At 39.6% G+C, this 26,341-nt stretch overlaps 2 protein-coding genes across 4 annotated transcripts in view; one reads left to right on the top strand and one right to left on the bottom strand.

Annotated features, from left to right (window-relative positions):
- SMLR1 (small leucine rich protein 1) overlaps nucleotides 1–16,821 on the top strand; it is a 177,117-nt gene extending 160,296 nt beyond the window's left edge. The window contains 3 exon segments of the mRNA XM_024759014.1: nucleotides 9,652–9,743; nucleotides 9,746–9,899; nucleotides 14,563–16,821. Coding sequence (XP_024614782.1) covers nucleotides 9,652–9,743; nucleotides 9,746–9,899; nucleotides 14,563–14,648 — 332 coding nt within the window. The 3' untranslated portion in view covers nucleotides 14,649–16,821.
- Nucleotides 16,822–20,527: 3,706 nt separating this feature from the next.
- The window catches only part of EPB41L2 (erythrocyte membrane protein band 4.1 like 2), a 214,133-nt gene continuing 208,319 nt past the window's right edge, over nucleotides 20,528–26,341 (bottom strand). For all 3 annotated transcript variants that reach the window (XM_024759070.1, XM_024759072.1, XM_024759071.1), the window contains one exon: nucleotides 20,528–21,803. The gene's annotated coding sequence lies outside the window, so the exon portion shown is untranslated. The remainder of the gene's footprint in view (nucleotides 21,804–26,341) is intronic.

Raw genomic sequence — 26,341 nt, 5'->3', positions numbered from 1 at the left:
CCCCTGAGGAATTTACCAAAAAAAACAAAACAACAACAAAAAAACTCTTAAAGCTTACAAGCAAGTTTAGAAAGGTTTTAAGATACAGGGTCAATATTTAAAAATTAACTGTATTTCTATATACTAGCAGCAAACAATTGGAAGTGGAATTTTTTAAACTCCATTTATAATAGCATCCAAAACATGACATACTTAGGAATAAAGTAAATAAAATATATGCAAACCTGTACTCTGAAAACCACAAAAGATTACTGAGAGAACATTCAAAAGGTCAAATAAATGGAAATATAGACCATATTTATGAACTGGAAGGCTCAATACTACTAAGATTGTCATTCTATCCAAATTGATCTGTAGATTCAACACAATTCCAATCAAAAGCTCAGCCAGGTTTTTTTTGTAAATTTGTTTCTAAAATTTTTTGGAAAAGAAAAGGACTTAGAATAGTCAAATGATTCAAAATTGGGTGACTTACACTTCCTGATTTCAAGACTTACTGTAAAGCTACAGTAAGTCATCAAGAGAATGTGGTGTTGGCAGAAGAATAGACCTACAGATCAATGGAATAGAACAGAGAATTAGAAATAGACCCCCAAATATATAGTCAATTGATTTTCAGTAAAAATTAAAATGCCAGTTTAATTCAACGGAGAAAGGAAAGTCTCTTCAACAAATGTTGCTTGGGGAAAAAAAATGAACCTTGACCCTTACCTCAGGCAGTATAAAAATTTAATTCAAAATGGATCACAGACTTAAATGCAACGTTTAGAACTACTAAACTTCTAGAAAAAACACAGGATTCGATCCCTGGTCAGGGAACTAAGATCCTGCAAGCTATGTGGCACAGCCAAAAAAACCAATAAAACAAAACAAACAAACAAAAAACCATAGGAGAAAATTATTATGATTTTAGTGTAGGCAAAGATTTCTTCTATAAAACACAAAAAGTGTGAAATAACAAATTAAGTGGGACTTCATCAAAATTTGAAACTTAAACCCCTTGAAAGACATTACTAAGAAAATTAAAAGACATACTACAAAATGGGAGAAAATATTCACAATACAAATATCTGACAAGGGACTTTTGTGCATAATTTATAAAGAATTTAGCTATAACTCATTAAGAAGGCAACACAATAAAAATATAGGCAAAAAATTTGAACAATTTACAAAAGAAGCTGTATGAATGGCCAATACACACATAAAAAATGCTCAACATCGTTAGTCATTAGGGGTATTAATCATGCCTTTTTATTCTATATTTTTTATGTTTTAATATTTTAGGTCCTTGCTGACCCTTATAGCAATCATTTCCTGATCTATTGACCTTGTTATACCTGAATAATAATAAAACCTGTATTTTAAAACACAGGGAAATTCAAATTAAATGCATAATGAAATAGGACTCCATACTCATTAGCACAGATAAAAATGTTTTAAGATGTCAATAAGTGTTGGTGAGAATGAGGAAAAATTAGAATCCTCCTCCTTCATTGCTAGTAAGATGTCAAATGGCATAATCATTTTGGAAGGCCGTGTGATAGTTTCTTATAAGGTTAAACATACATTTACCATAAGACCCAGAAATTCTGTTCTTATTCAAATCTGTACTTACTCAAGAGAAATGAAAAGACAGGTCCACACAAAGACAAGTACACAAATTTATTCATAATAGCTAAAAATTGGAACTCAAATGTCCATCTACAGGTGAATGGATAAACAAATTATGGCATATCCATAGTGATACAGAATAGATATGGACTGAAATACTACTCACCAATAAAGAGGAATCAATTACTGAAAAATGCAACAGTGTGGATGAATGATGCGAAGCAAAAAAGTCAGACACAAAAGCATACATACTGTAAGACCCCATTTCTATGAAACTGTAGAAACGGTCAATTTAATCTACACTGACAGATGATCAGAGGTTGCCTGGTGTTGGGGTAGTGAAGACTGACCAGGAAGGGCCACAAGAACAATTTGGGGGACCGACGGAAATATTCTATATCTTGATTGTGGTGATGATTCCATGAGTATGTGAATGTGTCAAAACACATTGAAATATAGACTTAAATGGGCAGAATTTAATGTGTGTGAACTATACCTCAATAAAGTGGATTTTTTTAAAACAGTGTCCTTGAAATAGAATCAAATTTATGTCAATCTTATTTATTATTCTTTTATCCATAATGAGGTAATATGTCTGAGTTTTCTGAAGGCATCATGAAAAGAAAAAAATTATATTTGGAAGCAATTACTGAGACCAGATGGTTTCCCGTTCTTTCAGGAGTTAAGACATTATTAACAGTATTGCTTTATATGTCTGTAAAGAGCCTTATCTCTGTGTACATTGTATTATTATGCATCTATAAAATACCACTTTATAGCAGTAGCTGTACTTTACAAATCTCTTTCTACGTGGCTTAACTGTTAACTCTGACATACAGGCTCTCTTATACATCCCTCCGAATTCTGAAATTAGGAGGCTTTCGTTCACCAGCTTCAACACGAAAACCATGTGCCAGTTCAAGAATTCACTGTCTGGATGGGTATCTGCCCTGCATTCCCCAAGAAGAGGGCTGGGAACTCTGAGCAGCTGGATGGACGCCCAGGAAAAGACTGTTCCCATCTCTGCTTTTTTTAGGGGCAATGGGCAAGATAAAATAGGACTGCCAGATGGCTACAACTCATTACTGCCTGGCAGCAGTCAGGGTGAAATGAGAGTAAATTAATCAGCATTCAGAAGGAATGAATGGCAAAGGGGTGATGTGTATTGATGCTATTTTAGCGCAAGTCAAATTAAACCTGTATAACTGACAACATGCATTAATCTCCCTATTGCCTGCAATAGCTGTGCAAATGAGCTCCTAGTTTCTTTATACAAACAGCTGTTATTTTCCTGTTACCACCTTGGCCAAAAGTTCTAGTAATGGCCTTCTAGGTTACCCTTAGTGATTAATGCAAACTTGTGCATTATACCGACTCTGCTAAGGAAAGAATTTCGCCTATGTTGTAGCAGTGAATCTCTAAACTGCAGCTCTCCGACAGAAAGCAGGGCTTGTGCAAAACGATAGATTTGTCAGTCATCTGCAAACTCTCAGACTTAAATGAACACTGGATTTACTGTTTGGATATTGCAGAAGTCACAAGGATTTTTTTTTAAAGGGAAATAGAAACAAAATTGTGGGGTTTTTCTCAAAGAAAATTTAGATTTAGATTTCAAAGGTCAGCTATAAACCTGTGTAATGGCATTACACTGGATTATCTTCTCCGGGATGTATATTTAAGCATAATATTATATTGCAGGAAAAGGCTGAGTCTTAATTTACCCAAAAAAACCCATAAAATCAATTGATGATATCTGGGTTAAATTTAATTCTTGCTTGGGTAAAGCTCGTCTCTGACATAGAGTCTGCAGAATCACTTTCACCACCACCCCTAAATTAGAACTGCCTTTAAGAGCCTCCAAATAGCCAGAGAGACCAATGAGAAGGGGTCAGCCTCCTGAAATTATGGCAAGAAGCATAAACTAGAGAAATTAGAGCAAGGTTCTCTAGTATTGTCTCAGGCTTTCTTCCTCTGGAACATTTCTCTTCTTACCCAGCAGCAGACCCAGGTAATACAGGTCTGAAGCTTATACATTTTGAAGGTCCCTATTTCAGAGAAAAAAATACAAAATTGCAAACACAAAAAAACTGGATGAAAGTGAATATTTACGTAGACTGAGGAAAGAAATAAATTACAAATTTTAAAAAGCTGACAAGCAAATTTTTTTTTTTTTTTTTGCGGTATGCGGGCCTCTCACTGTTGTGGCCTCTCCTGTTGCGGAGCACAGGCTCCAGACGCACAGACTCAGCGGCCATGGCTCACGGGCCCAGCCGCTCCACGGCATGTGGGATCCTCCCGGACCGGGGCACGAACCCGCGTCCCCTGCGTCGGCAGGCGGACTCCCAACCACTGCGCCACCAGGGAAGCCCAAGCAAATTTTTTTTACATTCTGGAGTTTCTGTCAATCCTTCAGTTTTTTATTTTGGCCTCCACTGGGAACTTTCCCTCTCATCATATTTGAATTTTGGTATAATCCATCATTTTGAAACACACAAAAATAATCTGAAATTAAGGAATTCCAAGAGGAATTAAATGTGTTTTTAATTGCCATTATATTGTGTTGTGCTATATAACCATATAATCAAATTTCCCTGATATTCCACACTTGGAACTTTCAGAAATACATGTAGTTTTGTTATTGGAACACGGGTTTCCTCAGGTCCCAATTCAGTACTCTCTTTTGTCCAGAACTGCCACACTTTGTCAAGACAAGATCTATCATACGCCCTAAAATGTAACCCCGTGCTTTGGGATCTTTAAAATGTGCAACATTACACAAAGATGTACTTACTGTTTGTAGTATTATTGCTGATGGTTTTTATCCTCAGACACACGAGTTCTGACAAATTCTATTCCATTAACACCAAAATGCATATTGTGTTTATAACTGTATACACTGCAGGAGAGAACTTTCATCTTGACTGAGCAGGAAAAAAAATCAAATCTTCCACTTACAATTCTACATGCATGAGATTTGGAAGAATTTTCCACAGCAGCTTCGGGCCCCATACATTTCAAATCCTATTTTTCTCCCACTTCCCACATACTTCTGAAGTTAAGTGCATAGGACATGTTCAAATTGTGATACAACCTTTTGCCCCTGAAAATTCGGGTCACAATGCAAAGAATTATAGCACAGGGGGTGGTATGAGTACCCCTGAAAGTCATTGCTACACCAAGACAGCTAACTACAACTATATAGAGAAATAACTGCAAAACACATAAACTTTCCACCAACCCAAATTAAATGTGTCCCCAACTCATCTTCCCCCTAGAGCTGTCCCCAGAATTTCCATGGCTGCTCCAACACTTCCTGCCATAAAGAGTGTGAAAGATGGGAATCTGGAGTGGAGAGATATCTATTGCAGCTAATATACCTTTTGTTTGCAAACTCTACAAAAACCAACACCACGTGTATATATTTTCGGTATCCCTCCCTGGGTCTTGGAAGAGTCCAGGCAAATGAGGGGTGCTGAAATTTAAACTTCATTAACTCAAATTAGCATATATCAGTCTCTGTTCTTATCTCTTATTTATATGAGAGATATAAAATAAGAGGTTATTTTATATCTTATTTGGTCATGTTGATTGACAAAAGCATAATGGGTGAATGGAGAGAAAAGCTGAATTGAACAGAATTTCCATCTCTGATGTTCTAAACATGTTCAAGTAACAAGTAATTTTTGGTTTGTCAAAGTGCCCTCCCCTCCCTGGAGACCCTGGGGTGCAAACGTTCATCCTTGTACTACTCCCAGAGAGCTACCCACTCCTGTCACAGCCCATTGCTAATGAAGAGAAACATCTAATTTGTATCACCACCCCAAATAAGACAGGATTACAAAGAAACTGTGTCAGGTGGGCATGTTCCAATGACCATTTTCCCATGAACAAAATAAACTTGCAAAGAGTTTCATGAATGAGACAAGATCACTTTCCTATAAACAAAATAACTTTGCAAAGTGAGATGGGCTGATACTTGGAGACGTTAATGAATCAGACAATGTTCATGCTTCTTGAGTTGTTGGGGCCAGTCTGTGCTAGTACAATTCACAAAAACTGAAGTAAAAAAGCCCCATAATTTCTCAGAATAACTTGATTCCTATCCACCATTCCCTACCTAAGAATACCAATCCTATACTTTGATACTTAGGGTAGGGTTGATACTCAGAGCACCAAGACAAATCTTCTTACCTAATGGCCGACACCCAAAAGCATGTTCTGCAGACCGTGATCTCCTGAGATTCTCCCGGCAATAAGGACTCAATGGTCCAGTAAGTTTGGGGAAGACTCATGCTGTATTCCTCTTGGGGATTCACAATGCGCCCTACCAAATTAAAGGCTCTAAGAAACCTTGCAGTAAAGAAATCATCTCACCCCAGTATTCTCTACATTTATTTAACCATTTTCCAAGCAATGCCTAATAAAATGCGGTAGAATTAGTTTCACAGACCACCCTGTGGGCACATTTTCTTGAGCGACTGTCAGTGTTGTCACGTTTCTAGATCAGAGTTTCTCAAAAGTGTATTTTCTACCAATTTTCCCCTTTCTCAATGTGCTCCAGCCACAGCAGGCCTACTTCTGCATCTCCTATCACACCAAAAACATTCCTATCTCAGGAATTTTGTACTTGCTGTTCTCTCTGCCTAAAACTCCATTCTTCTAAATATGCTCATGGCTCCATCTTTCTTCTCATTCAAGACTCTGCTCAAAAGTCTGCTTTTCAGAGAAATCTTCTGTAATGGACTGAGTTGATTACCCCCACCAAAATTCATATGTTGAAGCCCTAACCCCCAATATATTTGAAGATAGGGCCTTTTAGGGAGGTAATTAAGGTTAAATGTGGTCATAAGGGTGGGACCCTAATCCGATACAATTGGTACCCTTATAAGGAAAGGAAGAGAACCAGGGGTGCCCAAGCACAGAGAAGAGGCCATGTGCGGTAACAGCAAGAAGAAAACCAGCCATCTACAAGCCAAAGAGAGAAAAAGTCTAAACAGAAACCAGCCCTGCTAGCACCTCAGTTTTGGACGTCCAGTCTTCAGAACTGTGAGAAAATTAATTTCAGTTGTTTAAGCTACCCAGTCTGTAGTATTTTGTTACAGCAGTTCTATCAGGCTAGTACTCCTTCCCTGACCATCCACCTAAAAGCAACACTTCCTGTTAGTCTCTTCTCTCCTTGTCCTGCTTTTTTTTCTTTTTTTTTCCTGCAGAGCACTTATCCTGACTTGACACTATATCTCTAGGAGGTTGAGAGGCAGTAGAATATAATGGATAAGTGTGTGGGGTCTGGGTTCAAATTCCAACTGTGTCACTTTCTAGTGGTGTGATCACTGATGAGTTATGAAAGCTCCGTGGGCTTTATAGAATTGGTACTCACTTCAAAGGCATTGTTATAAGCCTATAATGAGACAGAATATGGGAAGTGTTTTTACTACTGCCTGGGGTGTATACTACTACACCCCAGTGGAATGTAAGTTCCACAAAGACAGGGACTTTGTCATCCATGATTATGTTCACAGCCCCAAATCAGTGCCTCCAGGGCACATGTTAAACCCTCAATAAATATTTGTTACTTGAAATATGAATAAATGAGGGCCTGTGGACCTTTTCTCAAAGTTCACAAAGAATTTAAATTCTTCATTGTCACTTCCATGTCTATCTTTTTATTGAAAGAGTACCTTATAACCTACCACTGCCACACGATTTCAGAGCCCTTATTTTTGTGCTGACTGCAGTACTGGTGCCAAGTGATACTACTTTAATTGACATGGGCTAATGAGCCAAGTTCAGAAGGGCAGTTAACAAGGATCAGAGAATATAGACTTTCCTACCCAAAGTGCCCCCACTGGAGCAGTCCTTACTACATTTACAGTGAGCAGTCCTTCATCAGCAAAACATCACCCATATAATTAAATCAGAGCACTTCATTGAAAATGTTAGTTTCATTTGTATTTTTTTTGTATTGGTTTTGCAGCTGTACATGATTTGATTCTCCAGATATCAGTCAACAGCACTTTGGCACCTTCCACTGACGGACTTTAGAACCTTCACTGCTCTGCACCATGTCATTGGAATGAGTCATCCTTTATGGCTTATTCAGATGAACAGAGAATCCAAATCAGAGGCTGGTGGTTTTGGTATCACCTTCAATAGGTCACAGTTATCTAAAAAAGGCTTCTGTCCAGCTGTCACTAAGAGCATAATAGGTGGTGTAAGAGTAGTTCCCTAGGGACTCACTCACATCAACATCTGCAAACACTTGTGCCATAAACTGTCATGTAAATCAACGGTGGGCTCATTCACTACTAAGGAAGTCAACAGGAGAATTTAACCCCAAATGGAACATGTCCCTCTATTTTCACAGATGTACATTTTCCAGTGACATTAATGATTACACCCACCACGTGGTAAAAAGCTAGGTAGAGAATCTGCTGTCATTATGGTAACGTATTGAACACTCTATGGAACCCCACCCCAAATTCTGGTCAATCAAATAGACTGACTACCAGTGTTTCAAACATCTCTATCCTTCTACCTGCTAGGCCTAGTTAACCCAAGCAACCAGTGTGAATTTGGAAAAGAGTCTTTATTGATAAAAGTTCTTAAGCTCTAAAGGGTGTTTAACAAATCCTAATATGTAATCTTCTAAAAGTTCCCAGTGATGTGATATATTTAATAAATTAAGAAAACCTTTAATACCAGCAACAAACAACCAGGAATTGAAATTTTAAAAGCAACGCTCTTTACAATAGCATAAAATATGAAATACGTAGGGGCAGATCGGACAGAAATCTATTTGCTGTTTACTGCTTAGGAAGCCAGCTGGGCATCCCAGAGACCCTCCCCATTCTTATTGTTTTATACATTAGGGTGCTGACTTTACAGCTGGGACTAAGACTCTGCATGGCCATGCAGAACCCTTGATGGAAAAATGCAGGAGGCATTGACAGCAGCATGCCCTTCATAGGGCAGCCACTCACCCAAGTGGCCATGGGGAACAGGGTGACAACATGAGAAGAGAAATCAGCCCAAGGAGGTGGCTGCCAATCTCCCTCCCCAAGTTTTCCAAATCCTCCAGGAGGCCTTTTAATGATAGAAAGGATTTTTTAGTTGGTTTTAGTTTAGTAGACCAGTATCTTCAAAATGTTTTCACTAAAGCAGTGGATGGCAACTCAACTCAGTTTATAAACCAGCATCAACATAGTCTATTGTCCTTTTCATCTTTTCCCAGAAACTTGGTAGTTACCACAGCAGCCACATCACCATCGTTCAGGGAGCACCTTCTACTGCTAAGGGTGGGCCACAGGACTGTGCGAGCAGGAAACAGCTCAGAGTGCCAGCTACTAAAACAGCAAGCACAAACTGATGTACTGGGGCAAGAAGGAACAGGGCCCGTCTTACCATCCATTCCACCATTATGTCTTATGGCCATTCTCTCTCTCTCTGTCTGCTTCCACTCTCAGAGGGAAGGTACCATGACGTTTTCTTGTACATCCAGCATATCTAGTCAAGAGGTTGGGTTGTAGTAGAATTAAATTTTTGTTGAATAACTGAATAAACCAGTATACCTCTCAGAAAAGCATTCGGAGTAGGACATATTAGGAAGAGATTTTTATATACGGAAAGAAAATTGTTTCTCCTTCCTTGCTATTAGTTGTATAAACTATGTATGAAGGAAAATTCACTTTTTCTCGACACAGGTACATTAACATAGCTACTAATTAATATTTTCTCTGAAGTTTAGAAAATGTAGGAAAAATTCTTCCTACGTCTGGGCATATATTGGTAGAATATATACAAGGAGGTTTGCTTAAAGTCAGGTACTTTTCATATCAGATAAACTGAATACAAAGAAATTTAGGTCTCCTGGTGTCATTCCCAACCTTGCCAGATAAATACTCATCTCTGGAATGGCCTGGGAGAATCACCTTTCAATTCCTCGACACTTTGTAGCTGAGTTACAGAGTAACCTGCCAGCAATCCTCTCAGAATTCATGGGGCTGTTTAAATAGAGCAAAGTCCACAAAAAGTTCCACTGAGATGTGCTGAGCAAAGGCCAGAGCCCCAGAAGAAAACAAGTGTGGACTCAGCGAAGCTGCCCTCATCTGAGTGCGAACCCCACCGGCCCGGGGTTGGGGGGGATCAGTGGTGTGATATGGCAATGAGCCCCGTACTGTCGGAGTTCCTGAGAGAGCTCCCAGGCTGGTTCCTGCTCTCTGGCATCTTCCTGCCCGTGACTTTGCTGCTGTTCCTTCTCATTGCCTACTTCAGGATCAAGCTGATGGAGGGTAAGTGAGAAGCCACACACGAAAGGGGTTAGAGTCCTTTCCCATGGCACACATTTGGAACAAGTCCGTGTACCGTCCATCTTTCTGGGAGGCCTGGAGCCACACACCTTTTTGATATGTAGGTGCTTCTCAATACGCACCCCTCTTAAGATATCTTCCGTGGTGAACGTGGCAAAATTTGATCTTTCCAGCAATGTGGATGACGTGCTAGGCTCTGAAGGCCCGCCGTGGGCGCCCTTAACTGCAGCCCCTCGCAGACAGGCGAACTGTGAGTCAGCAATTGGGACATGTGACTGCTTGTCTGTGTCTCTCAGGCCGATAGATTCACAAACATTCCAACGTGTTTCTTGGTCTGCCATCTCAACCTGACAGGTGTGTGTGTGCGCGTGCCCGTGTGTTCCTCTGTGTGTGCACACAATACCCGCTGAACTTCTACTAAGGAAATGTGCCAACATCGTGCTGTCACAGTGTCTGGCAAATGTCAAGCCTTCATAGATATTTGATGGCTTGATGTAAATTTACCATGAAACTGGGGTCTTAAGGTTAAAAAAAACAAAGCCAAACCAAACCAGACTGAAACCAAACCCTCAGGAAGTTCAAAGTGACTGGGACATGAGAAGCTGGGTCCTGGATTGAGCCTGTTTATTCCGCTGTAATTGAAATGAATGAAACTGCACTGTGATTTGATAGACTATGTGTTAATAATGTACCCAGCAAATGTTAGATTAGTATGAGAGGTTAATAGCTATTTTAGCAATATCAAAAACCAATAATATTTCTTAAGTTGGATGATGTCATTAAAGTACTAAAAACAAATTTGAAAACCCCTCCTCAAACCATCCTTTGCTTATATTTCCCTCCTCTCCCAATGGGATCTGTGTACCCTTTTTCCTGATTACATTTTCCAGTGTTAGCAGATAACCTTAGACTAGACATGTTTTCATTTTTATGTGGATGTGATCCCTTTAATTCCAAATTTTCCTTTCTTATTAAAAAACCCCTGAGAACATGTGGTTTTTAAAATTATAGTTCTTTCTGTAGCTGCTTTCCTAAGGGCAAGTAATAATATCTTCTCTCCAGTTTGAGGGCAAATGAGAACACTTGGCCCCAAATAAGATATCACCAGTTTGAATCTCTATTTAGCAGCTCTCACTTAAAAACTGTAAACAGATGGTCAAATGTCATGTCATTAATCTTGCAACCAGGGTTATGGCAAATGTAATCATTCCTATTTTGTCCCTGTAAAGAAAGGGACGTTGACAGATAAACTAGTGTGTTCACAGAACCCCCGATTCCTGCGTCCTGAAACAGAAAGTCATGTTGCCTACCTCGTAACCCTAGTCCGTCAGACAAGAGAGGCATTTTAAGATGTGATGGAAAGCATGTGACGGTATCATAATCATTCATCATTAATCCCCATACTTCAAGGCTTAGGAGGTAATGGTGCATGTAAATTTAATTAGTATGTAGAGAACATCAATCTTCTCGCAAAGGAAGAAAGAAAATTCTTTAACGTCCTGCACTCTTCAATCTGTGTCAGTTGCCTTGAGGAGTAGCTCTTAAGGTGGAGGTCTGAGTGTTGAACTTTCCATCACCAAACCCTTCACCAACCACTGCCAGGGACATGTCACCTCTCCTCGGGTGGAAGTTTTGATTATCTTATCTCCCCAAGTTCTGAGATTCCTAAACTGCTACTTTCGGTGCCGCTCAAAATACTATCACCCTGATCATGAACAAATTGCTTGCTAAGATAACCAACATTGCCAAAAATAGTCACTATGGAAAAGAAACTGTGTCTCTTGAATGCCTGAAAGTTTTTGTCTGAAGCTAGATGTAAAATAAAATAAAATAAGGTCAGGTAAGTGATCAGGTTCTGGTCTTCAGCAACTGACATTCTAAAACAGTTAACTAAAGTATGGAAAATGTACAGGCATCTCTCACTGAACTTTATACATATGTTTTGATAGTCAGCAATCCAAAATGAAACAGATAAGCATTTCTAAAAGTCAAGAGTAAGTTAAGGGTTAGCAGAGTGAAATTGTTAAGATCTCAGATGACAGAGTCAAACCAAATGGAGGTTTGAATTCCAGGTCTGTAACAATGGCCACACTACCTAATCTCCTGAAGCTTCAGTTTCTTCACTTGTGAGATAGAAATAATAGCAGGACACAGCTGTAGGGTTGGTGTGGAGATTAAGTGAGGCAATACACGTGAGGTTCTTGACAGTGCCTGTTCTGAACAACTGTTGGTCATTATGACCCCTGCTGACGTATAAATTCTAAGGCGGCAGTGTTTGTGTCATTATAATAACTATTATTAAAATATATCTAGTAGCTATTATTAAACTTAAAGATAAAATTATTGATCTTTATTTAGAAATAAAATTAATTATTTAAAATTAAGTCAATTACCCAAGGTCACTCACCGAGAAAATGGTAGAGACAGGATTTGAACCCTGGCTGTCTGGCTCCAGAGCTAGCCCTCTCAGCCAAAACACTACCCCTGGAGTATTGAACACAGAGTAGGTGTTCAGTAGGTATCTGCTGAATGGAGGAATCCTCTTGGCCCAGGCAAATAAAACATCACCAGCATGAGAGCCAACAGTGTGAGAATTAAACAAGGCAAGAATTTTATAAAAGTTTTGAAGGGACTCGATCAATCTCTTTCTGTAACAGGGCTAATTACTGATGATGGTGATTCCTCTGCATAAAGACTTAGCTCTGAGTCAAGAAGATTACATTTCTTCACCTGTGGCCCAAGAAGGAAAGCTTCGTGGCCTGCAGAATATTCTGCAGTTACAAACTCAGACGTTTTCATGGCCACCTGGCTAATCTCACCTGTCTAGTCTCTGCACTGTCCTTAACAGACCCATTAAAATGAAATGATGGACAAATTGCAAGCTCTTTCAGGAGAAGGATAAATTATTTCTCTAGCTCTCTTCATTGCACCTGGCACAGACATTTGGTTCACTTGGTAGATATAACTCATTGAGAAATGATGGGTTTTCTCTTGCTTTCTCTCCTAGTTTTCCATTTTCTAGTTCTCTTCTTCCAACGTCATTATTCAGGTCACTCTAGAATTTGTATCCTGGCTCCTCATTCAAAGCACCTGCTGTGCAGTTAGCCTTCAGTAATTAAGAATAAGAGAGAAGAAGTTACTCATATTTCAATGAGTCTATAATCTAAGGCATGAGCTATCTCAAGCAATACCTTTGAACTAGCAATAATCTACGTGGAAAGGCAGTGAAACTGAGTGGCTGAGCATGTGGGCTCTGGAGTCAGACTGCCTGGGATTGAATCCTGAATCCATCAGTTTCTACGATCTTGGGCAAATTGCCTCATTTTGATTTCTCTATGCCTCCGTTTGCTCACCTGTAAAGTAAGAATAATAATGGTGACTACAACATAATTTCATTGCAAGAATTAAATGAGAAAAGGCTTTTCACGGTGTCTGGCACATAAGTGATCAAGAAACATTAGCTGTTAAGTCTTGAGCCTCATGTAACCTAAGACCTGTTACCATCCAATGCATATATACCCTCTCTCAATTGAGATGACAAGCAGTGTGGAATCAGAATAGTTCAGAGAGAGTGATCATGTCCTAGAGTACATGGCATATAAAGTGCCTGGCAAAGAATAAATTGCTGGGATTTGACGTGGGGACCAAAAAGAACATTTTCAGGTTCAATTCTATAAAATACATTATCTCCTATGAGATTATGAACTCCTTGTCTCCAGCTTGGATAATGTGATTAATTATAATTCTGAAAATAAACTTTTAAGAGTAAAAAATAGTTTCAGTTATGCATGTTGGTGGTGGTGAGGAAGAGATTTTTTTTTTTTTTTTTTGGATGTACCAGGAAGATCTCAAAGGATAATTGTCAGGACTTCAGGGCTAAAGTTCAAATTTGCTATTGCCAGAGAGGTAACAGGTGAAGCTACAGGAGCAGATAAGAATACACAGAAAGATGATACATAATAAAAGCCAAAGGGAGGAGTATGATTGGGGGTGGGTGTCATGGAAAGGGGGCTCGTGTCAAATGCTACAGCGGAGAAAACTGGGGGTTGGAAAATGCCACCAGATTTAGTAATTAGGACATCACTGATAAGTTTTAATATTTCAGTAGCTTTAACTGAAGCTATATTTTAAGGGGATAAGGAGTATGTAAGAGGCAAAAAGTTGACACTCAGTTTTCAGTCAAAGATGCCAAAAGGTAAAAAGGAGACTGATTTGACTTGTCTAAAGAGTTACAAACACCCAAACACATTTTTGGCGGGGAGGAACAAGACAGAGTCCCTGTCTTACTCATTTGCATATCCCCGGGTCTTGGGTAATAGACATGTTTAATAAATGCTTATTGAATGTGGGAGCCTTAATACATTTAATCAACACAATCTACTGAATATAAAATATACTTAGCATGTAACACCTTTTATTACAGTAGTAGGTTGCCCTCTCTAACCAGGACCACTCCTTAGAAATCAGCATTTATATTTCTTTTGGGAGTGGTTGAGGAGGAAAGGAGAGATCCTGCAATAGGACTTGCTCTGTAACTTGCTGAGGCCACCAGGGTAGAAATGCTGGCCAATAATGCCTGAGGAGTTGTAAATGACCAGTGGCACTCAGCTGCCTCCACAGTATTAACTGGTATTTTTCCTTTCAGTTAATGAAGAACTGTCACAGACTCCTGACCACCAACACAATCGTAAGGCTAGCCCTTCCTGGTACCAGAGAGAGAAACGGACGTGACTGTTGGAGACTGATCAATGGCTAAAGCACAGTCAATTTCTACTGGTCAGAGAGCGAAGGTCAATGGCTTAGCAAATAGTTAATAAACTAGAACCACAGCAAGACAAAAAGAATACCAAGATGCTTGTTCTGAAAAGTGGTTCAAGAGGACAGCTCTGAGACTCGACTTAAATAGCAGTTCTTTGGCGAGTCCCAAGAATGTAAGATTTTGTTGGATGTGCTCTATGGACTAGGCACATTGTAACTTTTTAACTTTTATAGGACTATGTCTACTCTGAAGGGCACTGTCTTCAAACTAAAATTCTTAAGCATCATTATTATATAATCCCATGGAAGCCCGCATTATTCTGACTTTGGAGGTGAAGATACTCTGGTAGAAATCAAATAAATAGCAGAAGATGAGCACCTGTGGATTCCTGCTGTGAGAGTTCCCACTTCCTCCCTTGAAGTTCGGCAACACTGAAATGACACCTTTTAAGGCATCATTTCTGGCCCTTGGTTTGCTTCTCCCCTTTTCCCAATTGCTTTCACAAATCACATCATCATTGTGAGAACCCAAAAAACAAGCAGAGTCTCTCGATACTCGGTATGGATCACCATCAAAGCAGTTTTCAGCATGACATGACTTGGAAGTATTGGCAATTTGGTGGGAAAAGGAAAGAACACAAAGTTCATGGGACTCATGTGGAGAATAACTCAAGACTTTGCCTCTAAAACCAGAACATCGGAGAGCTACTTCTAAATATGGAAAGAAGTCAACATTTCACTAGCACAATTCTTCTTTCAGTGGGAACCCCAATAGCCAACCTAGATAACCGAAAAGAAACATTTAATTCAAAGTAGTAGTTCAAATAGATTGTGATTACTACCGGGCTCTTCAGTTGTCCTAGCTAACATTAACAAAAGACACTTAACATGTCCTAAGCGTAAGTCTGATTGTATTCTTATGCTTGCATATGAATCCAACAGGCTATTAGACTGATTAACTTTATAAAACATAATGAATTTATTCACCTGTAAGAAATGCACTAATTTCTGCAGTGACATACAAACATGCAAAAGACTGGCCGACCCAAAGCAAGAATGTGCCACTAGTGCCAGGTATTTTGTTTCTCTCCCCCTACCCCAGTCTCAAATTCTTCATATGCATCCAGTGAATTATTAGTCTCCATTTGCACTCCTTACATAATATAAAACTCACTGTTCAACTGGAGACACTCATTTCTATATTTTACTGCATTTGATTACAATGAAAATGTCTCCTGGGGCTTCCAGACTGAGGTAATTTAGAATAAATGTGCATGCCATATGGAAGGAATGACAATATTCTTTCAATTCTGAGAGGGATCTCTTTTTAGCCTCTGGTGGAAATCAGCTTACGTAAAATGCTTTCTTGGACAGAAGGTGTGGAAAGGATGCATCATACTGCCAGCTGCCAGCCAAATCTGTGGCTCAGCCACCAGGGTCTGCTCTGCCTTCTTCTGGAAACAGGCACAACGTAAGCCTGACTGATGACTCTGGTGGATGCATTCCACCACCTCTGCCTTACCAGGGAAAATGCATCTCAGCTACTATGGTAACAGAGGAGCTCGAAACATACATGTTCTCAACATAAACAAGTCGTTTATGTTGTTTATAAATAAGTCGTATAAAGCAAGACCTGACTCCTTTGTTGCTGCTGAGTGAGATCAGAGTACAAAGAATGTCCACTGAAATGAGTAGAGTCATGAATGTTCTTTACATGTAGAGAGGAACAGAAACGTTCGTTTTCCTACAGAGAGACCAAGTCCAAGGGTTTTTCTACCACTTGCTTGAAGGCACTGTACTGGATTTGACTAGTCCCTCACAGAGCGCAGCCAATCAGCTGCCCGGTCACATCTTTGCTCTCCACCTGCTTAGAGTACAGGGGAAGAGTTCCTTCTGGTTTGGACTGCCTGCTTCCTTGTCATCGCTGCTGCCACCTAGACCAGGCTGGTGGTCTCCTTACTTATCCTATACTCTGTTTCCTCCTGTGCTCCAAAGCCTTTCATCAGGGGCCAAAAATGTTCCTAAGTGGTTTCACCTCAACAGTTCCTAACCTTATTTCTAATGTTCTAGTATCTGAACGAACTCCCAATTCTGTTTCCCCAACATGAGACCTTCAATAAAATACCTGAATGGGTGTTGTAAGTTGTTACATTGACATTTATTCAATGAAAAAAAAATTTTTTTTACAGAGCTAACCTAAAATTGTTAATAACATCTCTCTCTCTCGTTAACTGTGTTGGTAATTTGGAAATGTGGCATTGGGACACTACAAGTCCATGACTGCTTCTTCACATTCTGAGCTTATACACATTGATAAAACAGAAAACGGAGCAAGGAAGGGCACACATCATGTTCTCTGAAGTATTATTTACACCCCTTAAAAAAAAAAAAAAAAACTTCCAAGTAATCTGACCAGGTAACAGCCACCAGTATTTTCTAGATATAATTTAGTAGCAACTGGAAAATTGAGAACAGATAAGCAAGTTCACACATCCAACAACAGCTTTTCCTTGAAATCTTAAGTTCTTTGGCAGAACTGTATCTCAGAATAAGAGTTCATAATGGTTAAAAACATTTTGGAAATCGATTTTCTGACTTGTTTATAAAAAGTTAGAATTTTCCAAACAAATGCTCTTGAGTCTTGCTTTCCGACTTTATAATTAGTGTGCTAATCAGAAGAGGCCTCTGCGTTTATCAGAATTTACGCAAAGGCATCCACCCTGGCAGAACATAAACAGGAAATATGTATTCAAGAAATTTTATTTATAATTAACACCAGATTGAAATTCTTTCCATTAAAAAAATTTTCAAATCCATATTCCAAAACCCAGATTCTTAAGAGCAGAGAGTCCTAACCTTTATTTAGGTAATAAAGAAACCTTTTGAGAATTTAATTAAAGATAGGAATCATCATTTTTTCTGTAGGAAAAATGCATATACCCATGATTTTGTATATACTGTGGGAAAGCCTAGCCCCTTGAAGTCCATCAAGGAATCTGTGGTTAGGAAGCCTGCAGCCAGTCTTAGGAAAGGACTGTGCTGTCTTACACTAGCCACCTTAGTTGCCATACAGCACAGAATGAGTAGACCATAAGGGGTTCCTGACACTGCAGGGCTCACAAGGAAGTTGGGTCCACACAACTTCAAAGCCAAAACCTTCCCCACAGGCTTCCCAAGTAACCTAGTTCCTAAGGGTACAGAGTTCTATTCTGCAAGGTTCTCACAAGAACACAGATCAGACTGGCAGTATCTCCCATAATTTGCCTTTGGCGGGTTAACTCATGCACAGTGAGCTGTTAGTACTCATAGCGATCGCTTTTTTGGAGGGCATTATTGTGCCAGGAGCTCCACCAGGCACTTTATACATTTTTACTTCATCTAACCATGAGAATACCCCTACACTGGGATGTATTACCACCTTCCCTTTATAGATGTTTAAGTACCTTCACTGAAGTCACATGGTTCAGTTACTCAGAGTAGGGCAAACACCCATCTGTAGGAGTCTGAAGCCAGTTTGTTCTTTGTTTTTTTGACATCTTTATTGGAGTGTAATTGCTTTACAATGGTGTGTTACTTTCTGCTTTATAACAAAGTGAATCAGCTATACATATACATATATCCCTATATCTCCTCCCTCTGGCGTCTCCCTCCCACCCGCCCTATCCCACCCCTCTAGGTGGTCACTAAGTACTGAAGCCAGTGTTTTTGAAGCAAAATACTTTATACAACTTGAAGTTACTATAAACCTAACTGGGTATCATGACTATACAGAGGGTCAGTGTTTTTGACCCTGTGGCCAAGGGTCAGGAGTTTGACACCTCAGATTTGCCAGCTGACCGTGTTCTCTTCCGGGGCCAGCTCCGCATCGTGGCCTAATTCCGGCAAATACGTGAACAGGTGCACGCGCATGCAAGGATCCATGCGAGCCCTCGTGGACCCCGGTCCTATTCCCTAGTGCAAGTGCGTTAAGACTCTGCTGGAAACTGACCAGAGCACCATACCCGGAAGAGCAATGTACTACCTCACAGTACATGGAGACAGGACCTTTTTACAAAATCAACGGGCTTTATGGCATTTTTTAGTCTTTTACCATGGAATATTCTAACGGAATGATATCACGAACCCCCATTTACCGCCGCCTGGCTTCAGCAATCATCAACTCATGGCCAATCTTGTTTCACCTAAACCACGACTCACTCCTCCTTATCCTACCATTTTTAATTCTCAATTTATGATGTTCTCAGACACTATATAATTTTATCCGTAAGTAAGGGGAAAACGTAATGAAGTCCATGCTGGGCAGTCGTTATGCTACAGTTTGCTTCACTGCCAGAGTCCTGGGGATGCTCACTCCATGAACTGTGGTCTGTGCAGTGAGGAATGCTATGTGCATCATAAAGGAAAACGGAAGCTACTCACAACAGTGAAACGCCAAGAATTCACCAACGCTATACATTTTTTTTTAACAACATCATTTTTTATCCTGCTGTGGCCTGTGGAAAAGGCACTGCTCTGTTTCCTGTGTTCCACACAGGATCGCTGGAAGGTTTATGTGAAATACTCATAAAAACCCTATACAACTAAAAGGAATTATTGCTTATCACCCCCAAATTATATTGCTTTTGACTTAAGATAAACAATTAGCGCCTGGACGTCTCACGGCAGTGAACCCTGTTGACCTATTTTCTTATTCTATCACTTGGGGTTTTGAACGCTCGGTTCACAGAATGAGATTATAACATCATGAGAATTATTTTGCAGGAAATACAAAATACTAAAATAGACAGTCTTGCTGCCATAGTCACAGGTGGCATGATCAACACTGTTTTCAGCTGCTCTTCAGGTACCAAGACCCCACAGATACTTTAGATGTCTCTGGGACGCCAAACTCTGTCCTTGCCATCTCAGCTGATAAAACCGAGCCCTGCCTGAACAATGCATTTCCTCTTCCACTGGAGCTGCTATAGACATACTTACCTCCTATCACTTCCTTCCATGCGGGAGAATATGGTTCTCAAAAAACCCTGACGGATCAACCTCTGCTTTAAATACAAATGTTATACATACACACTTTCTGATGAAAATTATATTTACAGAGTCACATTTGGTTCCATAACATTTCTAAGGCTTGGCTTGCTGAGATATGCTTCCCCAGAGAGGAGTTGTTTTTGTAATAATTCTAGAGAAAATGAGAAAGATCTTGCACAAGGTGAGAGATAATTCAGTGGGAACCGATCCCAAAGAAGACAGTCATGCATATTATATTTAACATGCTCACTTTAAACAACTAGGGAAAGACATTCTACAGAACGTTTTAGATGGAATATACCACACCCTGTTGGTCATCTGCTATATAATGCTTTTAACGTTTGAAAGAAAATCCAGCACTTCATCTGATGTGTCTGGGCAAAAGCTTCACAATGAACCATCCTGATGAGACACGGACGCAGCCCTCAGCAGAGCCCGTTCTGCCTGATGCACTAAGACCCACTGGACTGTTAAGCAAAACTGAAGCAGAGGACCAGGTTTCAGATGGTGCAGCTAAGATATTTCCTGAAACAAAACAAAAAATACACAAAGAAAACAAGCAAAAATATGCCTTGGAGAACTTGTACAAGCTGGGGTGGATTACGTAACCGGGCAGAAGGAACTGGCATTCTAAACAGTAGATTTACAAACATTTGACATTGGTTTAGCCACTTGAAATCGGTGATGCTGGCAGCAGCATGAATTACAAAAGATCTGAATAACAGATTTTAAAAATGCTACATCCCACAAAACACTAGAACTTCTGACTGACAGTATGACTTGAGCTTATCTTTTTCAACCTTCATAAAAAGAGAAGTGACAAGTTTAGAGAATAAACAAACTTTATTTTATAACAGTATTACAGAAAGCAAAATATCATTTAATACAACTTGAAGCTGCTAGGAATCTAATCTGGCATCATAACTATACATAGGGCCAAAGCAAAGGAAAGACTGTTCAATACAGTTAATAAGTCCCTATCAGGTCTCTGGTGTCAGCTTTAAATGGTGTAGCCTTCTCACAACCGTCAAAAAACCACCATGGCCCTAACTCCTCACTCTGGCAACCGCACACCTGTGTGGATCATCACGCTATCTGAAAGAGATACACCTGCTCGATAACAAAAGGTCAGTTTTACATGGAGACAAGGAGGTTTAATACAAAGTGTTCTACACGAGTGTTCAAATAATGGAAAGTACTGAAATTTGGACATGTTAAGAAAGAAAGCACTAAGGTTTTTAAGCTGCCGGAATATTTTAGTAGGAGGGAAGATATTGCTTTCTCTCCCCTCCTATTTCTGGAATGCTGCCGAAGAGCCCGTGTCTGAGAAGCATCGGCACTGTGGTGCGACGGGGCCTCTAAACACAGTGCGTGGTCAGTGAACTTCATCATAATTCTCCAGTTTGGAGATTCCCGGACTTTCCGCTAAAAGTAAAAAGTCACGGTTCTGGAAAGTCAAAAGGGTTCAATATCAAAAAATAGCCCCAATGAAATTCTCAAACATTAGAAAATTTTCACGATGTAAGAAACGCCTTTAATCTGCATTAATATTTTCTCATACAAGTATATTTACTGCAAACTGAGAACTCTGTAAATACTGACTTGTACGAACTCAATGGGAAGCATCCGGAAGAAGGAAAGCCACTATCGAAATTAGTCACAGAGTCTCCTTTCCGCACAACAGCACCTGTTCCAGTGAACAGCACCTTACCAGCTGGGGCTGGCTTTGTTCACTATCATTTGATCAAAATGAGTCACAGAAAGCAGGTAGTTGTACACAAAGTAAACAGGAAACAAAAAACGAAACTCTCTAACTAAAAAAAAAAAAAAAAAAAAAAAAAAAAAAAAAACAAAGAAAAGAAATAACCAAGAGTATTTAGAAGTGGTTATAAAACAAAATAATATATTAAAATGCGGGGGAACGGTATAGACCAGAGCTGTTAAGGTAAGGTTTGGTGTTGGCATTTTAATTCTTCAGGCTTCTGGCCATTGTTACCAGTCGTAGTATAAATTCGCTGGAGCAGTGGTGTGGCATTAAGACTTGGAATGGTCAAAATTTTTCAGGTTCACAAAGTTGAATGTTGTCTATAAAATGAATTTCTAGGAGGAAAAAAAAAGAGACAAGGCTTAAATATTCCAAAGACAGGCTTGGGAAAAAAATCTAAGTAAGATTCACCAAATTCCAAATCAAGTAATCACCAGTTCCCATCTGCCTGGTTCTACAGTAAACACTATTTTACCAGAAGACAAGCATGAGAGCCTGATCCACCCTTGAGGGCCTTAAAAATACCTGAAGGATTGACTAGCACACGAGAAACAAGTGGCAAATAAGAATCTGACCAAAAAATTAACTATAAAACAGAGGTAATTCGTATAATAAAAATCTAAAAAAAAGAGAAAGCAATGTAGGTTTTAAAGTTAGATTCAAAGAAGAAGAAAAAGTAATTTTGACTTCACTGAAATGAATAAAAGCTGCCTCAGGTTGGGAGAAAAGAATGAGGAAAGATGCAAGGAAGTGAGAAAGTGCCTGATAGGTAAGATGAGTATACAGATGTACGGCGTGGAGGACAGGAATGAATGGGGTGGGGACACGGATTTCTGGATCCTTTGTCAATGCAAACTGACAGATATTAATTATTATTACTGTAATTCATTCAACCTACTTTCGACAGTGTCATCATTCACCTCGAGCTTGGATATGGTTATAGCTGTTAAGTATGAGTTATACTTTATGTTATCAGAATTTTGGTCAAGTAAACAAACAAACAAAAAAAACCCAAACCACTATTTCCTTGCTTCAGTTTCCCACCCCCAGACTATACAATGTCACTGAACATTTCTAACTACTAAAGTCACGTTCCTTAGCTTGTGTCCCCCTCTTTTGGCCAATGTGAGAAAAGGTCAATGTAGCTGTTTCATCTAATCACAGGTCTAATTCTATGTCTAAATTTTTCAAGGATACATGCTGGTTGCCTACTTTGCCTTAAGTCTTTACAGAGTGTCCAGTGTAGTCTTCTTCAATTTATCTTTCTCAGTGTGCCTGGTGAGCCGTGGGGAATCAGTCAAGCTCAAGCACAGTTCTGTGAAGTCATCTGAAAAGCACAACCTCGGAGATTCCAGAGACAGGGGCTCACATGGTCTCAATGTGGAGCGTGCTCTACTCCAGAAACTGATTTGGCGAACAGCAAATGTGCACTTAAAAAAAATCATCCTAACGACAAGTGGTAAAGCACTCATCCAGAGGGGAGTCTCAATAAAAATGCAAAGCTGTGGCTTTTATCTGAAATAATTAAAATAATGAAGAAAACATACCCTTTCAGATTAATGAAGATTCAATTACCACAGGGCAGTAATATAGCCTGAGATTTTGAAAACATGAGAAAATTATTTATGTAAGGCACAACGCAACTATTTCCTAAATAAATATGAGGTCCGTGTACTCTGGTGTGAAATTCAGCTTTAAATATGATAGCTTATGAATTTCAGTTATTTCTAAACTTTCATTTTATTCTTCCTTGGCTCTCAATTTGCATATTTAATTTTAAAACAGAATTTTCATTTTAAGAATATAAAATCCTAGAGCCAAAAATGCAAGTATGATAAATGTCTATGTGGTTTGACCAGGAAATAGTCAATTCTTACAATGTTTGTATTACCACTATAATTTAGACCCACCAGTTCTCAAATTGTGGTCTGTAGACCTTGGGGGTCACCATGGCTCTTGCAGGGGGTTATAACGTCAAAACTATTTCATAATCATCCTAAGACACTATCTGCCCTTGTCAGGTGTGGACATTTTCACTGATGATGCAGAAACGATGGTGAGTAAACCTGTTGGCATCTTAGCACACACAGGTCAAGGCAGTGACACTAAACTGTACCCGAAGTCACTGCATTCTTTACCACCATGCACTCACAGTGAAATAAAAAGAAAGCAAGCCAGTTTCACTTAAGGATGTCCTGGATGAAACAGAAAGAAATATTAATTTTCTTACATCTCTACCCTGGAGTACATCTTTTTAGTATTCCGTGTGATGAAATGGAAAGTACGTGGAACACATTCCTGTTGCATACAGAGAAGTACAGGAGATGTCTAGGAGGAAAGTGAATTTGTATGAACTGTGAGTTGAAGCTGCTGTTTTCATTAAAACACTTCTTTACTTGAGAGGATTACCGACAAACTACGTTGCTCAATTTGGATATCTGGCAGGCATTTTCTTGAAAATGAGATGAGCCTGTCACTTCCAGGCAAACAATTGACAGAACTTGTTGCCAACGATAAAATGCAAGCTTTCGTGTGAAAATTGTAACTCTTGGAAACTGTATTTTGGCCACCTTGAGCTTGATCGCTTCCCAATGTTTAGAGACTCTTCTAGTGGGGTCAGTGGCAACCATAGATCTTTTTACTGTCTTAGTCATTTTGCCTTTTCCAGGATGGCATAGAGTTAGAATCATACAGTACATGATACCTTTTCAGACAGGCTTCTTTCACTAGGTGATTATTTTTAACTGAATAAATATCTTGAAAACTATTTGATTTATAATAGAAAGAGATCAAATTTCAATTAATAAAATTCACATAAACAGAAAACTCTTTGGGCTCTTCAGTAAGTTTTAAGTGTTCCTGAGACCATTAAGCTTGAGAACTGCTTCTATGGAATCTGCTCCCTAACCTACTGGCGTTTCCTGCTCTCACAGATATTTGTGTGGCTTCTGAATACAGAAGGAAAAATGAAATCTAGTGTTTTTTCCTTTTCGGTCAAATGGCACTCAAAATCTCTTCTACAAATAATTCAGCAAAATGGTTTTGTATCCCTTGGTTTGCCTGAATATATTAATGCCCTTTTGGGGGTTGCTCTTTTCTTAGGAGGCTCCCATGTGGGCCCTTTTGAGGCTCATGTCTCAGATTTAGGTCTTTCAGGACAAGCTTGGCCCCCTGATCTCTGTCCCCTCTGAGTGCCAGATATATTGTGCTTGTTAACATACATGCCGACACAATTTCACTTCAAAGACAAAAATTCCGTTCAAAGTTTGCTAGCACCACAAGTCAATTAAGTATTTTTGCTTCCAGGAGAGTCAATTTTGAGATGTTTTCCCTGAATTTCCATTTGTTCTAAAACAAAACAAAAAAGGCTTGTCTCAGTTCTGAAGAACCTAGGGGCAGGACAGAAATGAAGACGCAGATGTACAGAATGGACTTGAGGACATGGGGTGTGGGGGAAGCTGGGACGAAGTGAGAGACAGGCATGGACATATATACACTACCAAACGTAAAATAGCTAGTGGGAAGCAGCCGCATAGCACAGGGAGATCAGCTTGGGGCTTTGTGACCACCTAGAGGTAGAGGGGTGGGATAGGGAGGCTGGGAGGGAGACGCAAGAGGGAGGAGATATGGGGATATATGTATATGTATAGCTGATTCACTTTGTTATACAGCAGAAACTAACACACCATTGGAAAGCAATTATACTCCAATAAAGATGTTTCTTAAAAAAAAAAAAAAAAGGCTTGTCTCTGTCTCTCTTAGCTGCAGTTATTTCCCCTCCAGAGGGCGTTTTAGGAAGAGCATCTCCTTTTCCTCCCACCCTGTAATCGTCAAAGCTCTTTCCGTTTTTAAGACAGTCATGCTCCCTTACCTCTGAGGAAAGGGTGAGCTGTCAGTGATCTCGGCAGGCCAATTAAATGGGTTTTCTTTAAAGCTAACAGTCATCTTTGTGTTAGAGCCTTTATGCACATTCCAGTCACTCCACCTAAAGAATTACTACACACACCGCAATTTCGGAATATCCTGTCAAATGAAAGCATCATCAATTGTGCCTCATTTTTAAACATGATTATTTTATAAAATAATGGTTTTATTGTTCATTTAGCTACATATCGTAGCTGCAACCTCAAAGACATTCTGTCCAAAATAAATTTTTCTAAAATGAAGTGTGTTTCAACTACATCAGTGGGAGTTTGTTACTTGAAAGATTCCCATCATGAATCCCTCAGCAAAGCAATACGCAGTGTGGATTCAGACTGACGGACGGTCAACTCTGGCTCTGCTACTCACCGACTGTGTGACTGGGAGAGGGACTTAACCTCTCCAGGCCTCCATGTTGTCATCTGCATCCTAAATGACTGTGAGAACTAACTGAAATAAATGGCAAAGTTCTCCAACAAAGCTCAGCACAGAGTAGGCACTCATTAAATGTGAGCTGATACTATTATTATGGATTTTCACATATGATATTTCATTCCTGGTTTTACTTCCAAACCCAATTCAACTCTACTCTTAAAGACAGAGATGGCCAGTTCAGTTTCCCCATTAATAATTGCATGAACCCGTACAATGGTTTCTTTACAGGGTACTTCATCCAATCAAGCATCCTTTCAATCAATCCTGCACACCACTGATAAATTAATCTTACTGAAGGATGGTGCTGAAAATGCTCTTCCCTTACGCAGATGACCTACAGAGCAAAGCCTAAACTAAGGTACTAACACGGAGTGTAATTCCCTTCGCAATTCGCCTTGGACAAATCTTTCCAGCCCCTGCTGGAATTCAACACACAGACACAACGTAGGATTTGCTTCTCCTGACGTCCAGCCCGTGGTTTTCCTATGTGCTCTCTCCTCTCTGCCCCTCTCTGTAT

This window comes from Neophocaena asiaeorientalis, unplaced genomic scaffold, assembly GCF_003031525.2.
Source record: "Neophocaena asiaeorientalis asiaeorientalis breed wild unplaced genomic scaffold, Neophocaena_asiaeorientalis_V1.1 scaffold5, whole genome shotgun sequence".
Taxonomy (NCBI): domain Eukaryota; kingdom Metazoa; phylum Chordata; class Mammalia; order Artiodactyla; family Phocoenidae; genus Neophocaena; species Neophocaena asiaeorientalis.
Note: the sequence above shows the minus strand (reverse complement) of the source record. Positions and strands in the feature narration are given on the sequence as shown.